The following is an 8,544-nucleotide window of genomic DNA, read 5'->3' as shown; positions in this document are numbered from 1 at the left end:
TATGATGTTATGGGACTAATGTATATATAGTATAGCCAGCACAGACCAGATCAAATAGCAGTTTTTGAATTTTAATCTCAAAGTTTATTCACGTCAACCTCCCATCTCATTGTTGCGTGCATAAATTGGTCAGATTACTGTCATATGGAATAGATTCAAATTACAAACACGTCATATTACAAAGGTCTTTTGACAAGATGAGTCGGCACGCACACAGACCCACAACATGCATTCCCGCAGCCTGACATTTATACGCGCGCACACACACACACACACACACACACACACACACACACACTGACTGACACCTGCTTGACAGACACCATGTGATGCTGAAGGGAGGTGTTAATCTTTAGTTTTGCTGTGACGTGTGAGGCGGCTCATTCCTCCAGGTGACTGCGCTGAGAACCTCTGGAACCTGGGACACAGAGTCCTGCAGCCGGCTGAGAATTTCCCTGTGCAACACGGTAAGAAATTATGCCGGATATCTCTCGTTTTTGAGAAATTTGTGCGGCTTTGTATGTTAAGAAAAAATAACTGAGGCGAGACGGAATGCAAAGTGTCACGTAAAGACGTTTACATATTTGCGTGCACCAACAAATATCACTAGTTTGAATGTGGTCATTGGGGTGAAAAAAATTCAGACACAACAAATGAGCTGAACAATCAGTAATCTGAGCTACTGTATTAACAGCAGGAACACAAAACAATATGGGATGTGGTCAGGGTGATAAGTACAGCTCATGTGAACATGTTATACTGAGCAATATGATCTTGGAAAAAAAAGTTTAAAATAGCTTCAGGTTGCATTCATGAAAAGCATATAGATGTTTGCAGAAATGGTCTTTATGATGTGCTTTGATTTAAAAAAAAAAAAAAAAAAAAAAGATTTAAGAAGAGTCCTGAACATGTGGAAACGTGACAAGGTATAGTAAAAAAAAAAAAAAAAAGTTAGTCTATTGACATATCATTTCTGATAGGAAATGAAAATAGAAATAGAAATAAAACCGATGTGGAATAGATTTAGAGGCAGGTGTGCAGTGAAAATAAGTTCCAAGCACGTTCAAAAAAGTTAGACTCTGAAACTGTGAATGCAAAGCTGAAGTCTTTCTGATGGCACAAGTAGAATTCTGGTCACTTGGTACTTTGAAGCTTGGATAAACCATTAACTCCCAGGAACACACTTCCAAAATATAATCAAAACACTCCGGTCTGCCGACCTTTAACCCTTATTAAAAATACCTCTGCCCCAGGACTTTTCAGTGCTCAGCTAACAAGCCTTAGACGTCCGTAGTTCATCTGGTGGCAGAGCTTCAGGTGAAACGGCACACTCGCATTGAGGCTCTGAAGGTCATCGGAGGTGGCAGAGAGCCTCGGGCAAAGCTGCGACCTGCCGCTTGTGTACTCGGTTCTGTCCCAGTGAACCACATGAGGGTGGCACGGTGTCATTTGGAATAAGTGAGCATGTAATAGGGTTGTAAGTGCCCCGAGTAGCGAAGGAAACAAGACAAATTGTTCAAGTTCTTTCCAGAGTTCATCTTCTAATTCTTAGTAAACTGTGGATGCAAGACATTCAGTTTGACTTTGGGAAACAAAAGGAGACTTTGAGAAAGTGTTGTGGTCAAAAACAAAGACGCAGCACTCCGGGAAAAAAAAAAGAAAAGAAAAAAAAAAAGCTATTTCACTTTGGAGTACAGCGGAAACTTTATACCAAAGGTCATAAAGTGTTTGTGCTGTAAGCGCTTGTCAAGTGTGGTGTTTAGTACAAACAGAGGCTAGCTGCAAGCCTGATCTCCATAAATACATCAGTTGATGTGGTAACAACAGTTCAGTCTGTACACATGTGGAATAAAACCTGTCTTTGTTCAAAATGTTCTTATTGTTGGGAAGCAGACGGCCCTCACAGGTCACTGTTCTGCATGGTACATTCGGTGGAAATTCCTCTGAGGTTTTGAACCAAGCTGAAGTGATTTGCTTCGAAATTGAGTTTTTCTGTTTATTTCTGTTTATCTTACAACTGGGCTTTTCTTCAGCAATTCCTTCGTTGCTTGCCTTAGGAAAATTTAGATTTTCAGATTTAATGTTTAAGATCCTGTTGTGTATATATGTAGAAATCACACATATAAATGACCTTGTTTGTTTTATAACCATAACAAAATTCCCTTTTTCTGCAGGCTACTGAAGGAAATAAGAAATAACACCACCACCCTGTTTCCCTATAATATTTGCTGTAGTAAAACAAATAGACTTGATGCTTCAACAGGAAAGCTCAGCTGGCACAAACGTGTAAATATGCAGAAATTACCAGAAAAGGAAAACTAAAATGACCCTTGTGCAAACACAGCATTTCTTGGAAATCTGCTTTGAGCTTCTGTTCTGCAGCTCTCCACACAACCTTCAGACACTAAACAAACAGAAAGAAAACATTTACATTGCCTGCACCAAACTGTGACGGAGCGGCTCATTTCAATCAAAGAATGAGATCCTACCTGCTGAACAATGATTTACGCAGCAGATAACGTTGGCCAAGATGAATTCAGCGACAGGGTTTTCTAGACTTTTTCTAAATCTCAAAAAAACTCAGAAACATCAGCTGTGAATCCATAAGCAGACAATAAATGTAGTTCCCCTTGTTTTTTTGTTGTTTTTTTTTTGTTGTTTTTTACTGTAAACTGGAAAACTTTTCTTCCCATTGATCCACATCTTCATAAAGGATCACTGGGCACTACATAGCTGTCCGAATCTGTGCACAACCCATCACTGTCTGCATGTGGATCAAAATAAAACCAAATAAGATTATTAGATTTAGTTTTTTTTTGTTTTTGTTTTTTTTTTGGGGGGTGCTAAACCGTTTTGGTCAGTCAGTCAGTCGATATTGCAGTCTTCCATTCAGCGGCTATAAACTGTCACGTTGTGGTAATATAAATTAAATATAAATGTACAATATTTTATCTACTTATAAGTATGGATAATGCCTGAAATAACACTAGCTGCTGGTTTGAAACTCCAGAAAACATTAACTCAGATTCTACATGTTTTCATGTGGATAATCTGATCATTTTAAAACATATCAGGACATTTAGGATAGGATTATAGGAAACCAACTGGAATATATTTCCATGACCTCACGGAACGAGTTCCAAATTCTGGCAGTGTGAATGTTGGCTGTGGCCAGAAAAGAGTGGAGTCCCAGTTCACCCAGTCAGATAAGCCGTGATTCAAACTGTGTTTGTTTTGGGCGTGGAGGATGCTCTCAGTGGTTTGGCTGTGATTGATCCTTCCTCTGCCCATGATCGCACCGTGACACCATTCCAGTTTCCACATTTTCTTTTCCCTCTGCTCAATTTGACCCATTTAGTCCTGGGGTTACATTAGCATTTTTCAAATTGGGCAACTGATAACTTTCTGACCTCTATCCAAAGAGTACAAAAGGTTCTTGGATGGCTGCTTTTGGACAGCCAACCTTTGCATGTCAGAAATACTGTATTTAAAAAGTTTTATTTATTTACTTATGTTTATTAACCAATTTCATCCATGTTTTTATTATTATAAAATGTGCCAGGATTTTTATGTAATCCAAATTATATTGTCTTTAATGAAAGACATCCGCTGTTTTATTTAATCAGGTTCATGCGATCTTTATTTATGAATTACACAATTTTGTAATGTCTGATTCATATAAAATAAAATACATCTAAATTTTAGGGAGCGTGTGGGATTCTGAGGCCACTTCTGTTTGTTCATTTTCCACTGTGACATAAACATTACCGGCTTTAAAATCATCATCTCTTATGCATTTGATTTTTTTTTTAAGACCAAAAAGCGAGATTATTGGCAAAAGCAATGAGCAGCAAACCAAACATGAACTGTTATGATGAGTTTGTCATCTCCAGGCAACTGCCCCATTAAGATCAAACCTATTAAAGTACAACCAGGAAGAAAAGGGAGAATTACTCAAGTAAACATTTCCAGATTGCAGTTTTGAAAATAAAAGTAATTTGAGGTGAAAAAAACTAAACAAAAATGTGATAGTAAAACATGCGGATGAATTGAGTGAAGCAAATTATCCCCGCCAGATGCTCTTCTTGTCAACAAAACTGTCAGCACATTTAGTTTTAACTTGTAGCCTTTGTATTATGGAAATTGATCTAGTTTTGTGAAAGTATTGTTCCTTTTGCAACCCAGAGAGTGTTATAAACTGTTCCTGGAGCAAACATTTAGCAATATCATACAGATGAAACCAGCGATGGTAGTTTTCAAGAGCAGTAGCCTCATAAACCCGGTACAAACCTTTATTCCATGTCCCGTTTGGAGACGCCTAATTTGGGTCAGAGATCAGACAGCTCGTCTGTCTTACTGCTCTGGCTGTCATGACATTACTCTGACTTTAACTTTGACAAGGTTTGGGGTCAGTTAAACTGCAAACCAACAAATTACACTGCTGTAAGCCAAACAACCATGATTGTTGGATGATAGTTTGCAAATGAAACTGTAGAAGGCACAAATATCTTTAAATATTGTGTTTAGTCGATGATGCAGGAAACAATACACAGAGACCACTAAAGCTAACTTCACAAATAAACTTGACTGACTGATTTTTCCATTACTACATTGACTTATTGTTGCACTTTTTTTTCTTAGGTTGATATAAAAATTAATGCAATCAATGCTTTAGCAAATTTCCACATAGACTCAGTTGTTTGGATCTTTCCTACTACTCTTTTTTCCCCCTCATCTATTGTGATATTCACCCATCCCAGGATCTAATCAGGTATTAAACATACTTATCATTAAGCTCACTTATCACTTAAGTATTAAGCATACTTATCATTAAGATGCTGTTTTATTGATTTGATTGGCCTTTTAAAGCTGTAAGCAGAAAATCATCAGAATAACTGAAAACCTGTATCAAATTAAATTACTGAAAAAAATGTATTTTAATAATATTCTAAACTCTGACTATGACTGCACACAAACCAATATAAATGATTTAAAGCCTACTGTATGTGAATTATGTGATTGTGAGTGACTGGAAACTTCTCTCTATTACAAATACATACTTTAATGTTTCTACTGTAAATGTAAGGCCGTATTTACGTTCTAAGCTCCTTAACTCTGGCAAAAAAAAAAAAAAAACTCCCTGAAAACCTGATATGTGGAAAAACATGGATGGTTCCTTTAACTCAGAACTTGAAAGATTATTGTTTTATAGACACTTTTTGATCACAAATTGAGTAATGAACAGTTTGAAACATTTGCTTCTTCAATGCCTTTAATATTTGTCTTCTAACAAATGTTCACCTATACAATGCTTTCATGCTTATGTTTTCTTGTTTCATTTCCGTCCTTCCTGTGATGTCCTGTAAATACCTTGATTTACCTTTTGTATGACTGGATCTATATGTAGTAAGTAAACTTGCCTTACAATGTTAGATGCAAGTCAGGCAAAAAAATTCACACCCTTTTCTGTATTCTTCACAGACTCTGAAAAATGCCTAAATATCTATCCGTGAACCCCTTTGAAGACATCAGCGTGAAGACAGAAAATGGACATCGCTCGAAGAAACAACGCTACGTACGCAAAGAGGGCAGTTGTAGCGTGGTGTTTCGGCATGTCCCAGAAGAGTGGCTGCTCTTTGTCAATGACATCTTTACCACCTTAGTTGAGATCAGATGGAGGGTGATGTTCCTGATCTTTGCATCGTCTTACATCCTTTCCTGGCTCTTTTTTGGGATACTCTTCTTCGTCATTGCTTTGGCTCATGGAGACATCAAAGACCACAATAATGACCCTTGTGTATATGAGGTGCGCAGCTTCACGGCTGCTTTCCTCTTTTCTCTGGAAACCCAAACCACCATTGGTTATGGCTTCAGAGGAATGTCTGAGAACTGCATGATCGCCATCATCATCGTCACCATACAGGATGTCATCAGCTGCTTCATTGACACTTTTGTCATCGGGATTGTGGTGGCCAAAATGGCTTCGGCCAGAAAGAGGGCGCAGACAATTGGCTTCAGCAACCGTGCAGTTATCAACCTCCGTGACGGGTATCTGTGTCTTTCCTGGAGGATTGGGGATTTCCGCAGGCACCACATGGTGGAGGGCTCATCCTGTGCTCAGATTCTCCACACCACTGTGCACGCAACCGGAGAAGTCAATATTGCCTATGAAGACCTGGCCATCCAGCAAAAGGACATTATCTTGGTCACACCGACCACAATTTCTCACAGAATTGAACCAGGAAGCCCATTGTATAAGATGAGTTTGGAAGATTTGCGAAAAGCAGACTTTGAACTATTGGTGTCCTTCACCTATACAGATGACTCCTCTGGCATACTGCATCAGTCACGGACATCGTACACAGTAGATGAGATCCTCTGGGGTCATCTTTTCCAGGAGATGATCAGGGTGAGCAAGAAACACTACAGGGTGGATTACAACCTGTTCAATAACACAGCTAAAGTGCTGGTACCTGTGGTCAGTGCTGAGGAGTATGAGCAGAAGAAGAACGAAAAGGAGGAGCAGAAGCAGCTTCGGCTTTATGCTCGACCTTCTCCTAGACATTCCCCCAGATGTTCCCCACGGCCATCTTCACGATCGCCGCAGAAATGTGATAAAGAGAATCGTCTGAATGCCCCAACAGTAACGGTGGAGCTTACGCAAGATAACCAACCAGAACCAAATCTTCCAACAACGGAGGCCGAAAGTCAACATCAAGAAACTTTGGCTGTGTCAAGAGACCCCACAATCACAGAACAGGAGACATAAAAATGTTACCAATACACCCAACACCAACTGCAGACAGTGTGTATGTGACAGAATGCCATCAGCAAAACTTAAGACATCCCAGAAGCTCAAAATACATTTCATCACTCAACCAAATTATGTTTGTGGAGCAGATCATTTTCACCAAGCGAGGTAAAATTACAGAGGTTCTAGTGACTGACACCATTTCTTCTCCTTTTTCTTTTCCTTCTTCAACAAAGCCAATCTAGTTGTGATACCGCACTGCACAATGCACAATGAATTCAGGCATGTTTCATTTATTTCTTTTTTTAAATTTATTTAGATTAGCGTACACACAAAATGAGAATAAACATTAGACTTTCAAACTGCACACTCAGCATGGACTAGTTTCGGTACCGATCAGTTTTTTTTAAATACGTTTTTGACACAAATATTTTCTGTCACGCATATGCCTAAAACTGCTTTGAAAAACATTAGAGTGCAAAGTTTCTCAAATTATGCAGGATGTAGATCAGTGACTCAACCAGGTCTTTAATTACTGTGTAAATTTGATATTTTTAATCAGAGTATATTTTAAAATGGGTTGCTGGTTTTCTCGTATTTTATCTGTCATTTATTTACTCTATCAATGTTGTCAACCAAAAAATTTAGAGCAGACTCTAAAATTAAAGTTAATGCCTTCATGTGCCTCTGTGTCTTTGTGGTTATTAAATATTAAAAATATAAATATTGATAATCAAATTTGCCATGTTAAGAAAAACATTCAATGAAGATAAACAGATGAGCTCACATCATGAGGTTCATGTGAGACGGAGCAGAGCAGATAGAAATTGTACTTTAAGTTATGTGTCTTGTCTAAGGTCAGATTTACTTTAAAACATTTTCAAAAACAACAAATAGATGATGATTTGTCTCAGACTATTTTACAATTCATGCCATTTTAAGAAAAAATGTTTCTAAAAATGTTCATCAAAACCGTTCTAGAGTGAGCGGTTTTGATAAATACGTGTTTATTTGGTTGCATCTTTATTCTCAGCAGTCATCTAAGATTGATTTAAATTCCTGACGCCCTGAGCTTAAAATCCATGCCAACATCAAACAACTAGACACAACCTTCATCTGTGTTTTGCAAATTTTTTATAATTCATTTAAAACATCAGCAAAGAGCTTGTGATGTTACACAGGAACCTGCTTAGTGACAAAATCATGTCATATTTAACACATTAATTTAATCTTCCCCAGAGGTTCATGAGACTACGTCTTTTCATCCAACACATTGACGTATCAGAGTCGTAAGCTTTGCATTAGAATTGATTAGAAATAACAGTAATGTTTGTGAACAAAATGGTAATAAACTGGGAATTTAAAACTGTAACAGATATTTTAGATATTGTTGGTGAAAATATTTTACTATGATTGTAAAAAAAAAAAAGAAGAAGTACTCCTGAGTACATCTTTACTTTTTCTCAACATAATGAACACATATGCATGTTCATGTGCATGTAGCGATGCCATGCTCACCTCATGCACTATGTATTCATGCAGAAATTATTTCTAAAGTCTAGTAAAGCCACAGATTGGTGTTCCAAATAAATATAATCAAAAAGTTTCATCTGATTTATGTTCAGACAGTGAGGAAAAAAAATGTGTCTGTGTCTTTTTATTCGGCGCATGTAAGTATCTGAATTCAAGTGTATGTTTTAAATTGGCACTATATAAATAAATAGAACTGAATTAAATTGACTCTCGGGGAAACAGAAGTTCAGCACCCTCTCCACCAGTTGAATGCTTTCATG

The 8,544-nt window shown here is 37.7% G+C and overlaps 1 protein-coding gene across 1 annotated transcript; it reads left to right on the top strand.

The window, feature by feature from the left end:
* The first annotated feature begins 372 nt into the window (after positions 1-372).
* Positions 373-7,433, top strand: LOC103150780 (inward rectifier potassium channel 16-like). Its single transcript, XM_007570523.2, has 2 exons — positions 373-467; positions 5,482-7,433. Exon 2 carries the CDS (start codon positions 5,492-5,494, stop codon positions 6,767-6,769), a length of 1,278 nt encoding a protein of 425 aa, XP_007570585.1. The 5' UTR covers positions 373-467; positions 5,482-5,491; the 3' UTR covers positions 6,770-7,433.
* Positions 7,434-8,544: the final 1,111 nt, after the last annotated feature.

Source organism: Poecilia formosa, unplaced genomic scaffold (genome assembly GCF_000485575.1).
Source record: "Poecilia formosa unplaced genomic scaffold, Poecilia_formosa-5.1.2 Scaffold7, whole genome shotgun sequence".
In the NCBI taxonomy this organism is placed as follows: Eukaryota; Metazoa; Chordata; class Actinopteri; order Cyprinodontiformes; family Poeciliidae; genus Poecilia; species Poecilia formosa.
This window is presented reverse-complemented; position numbering and strand designations above follow the sequence as displayed.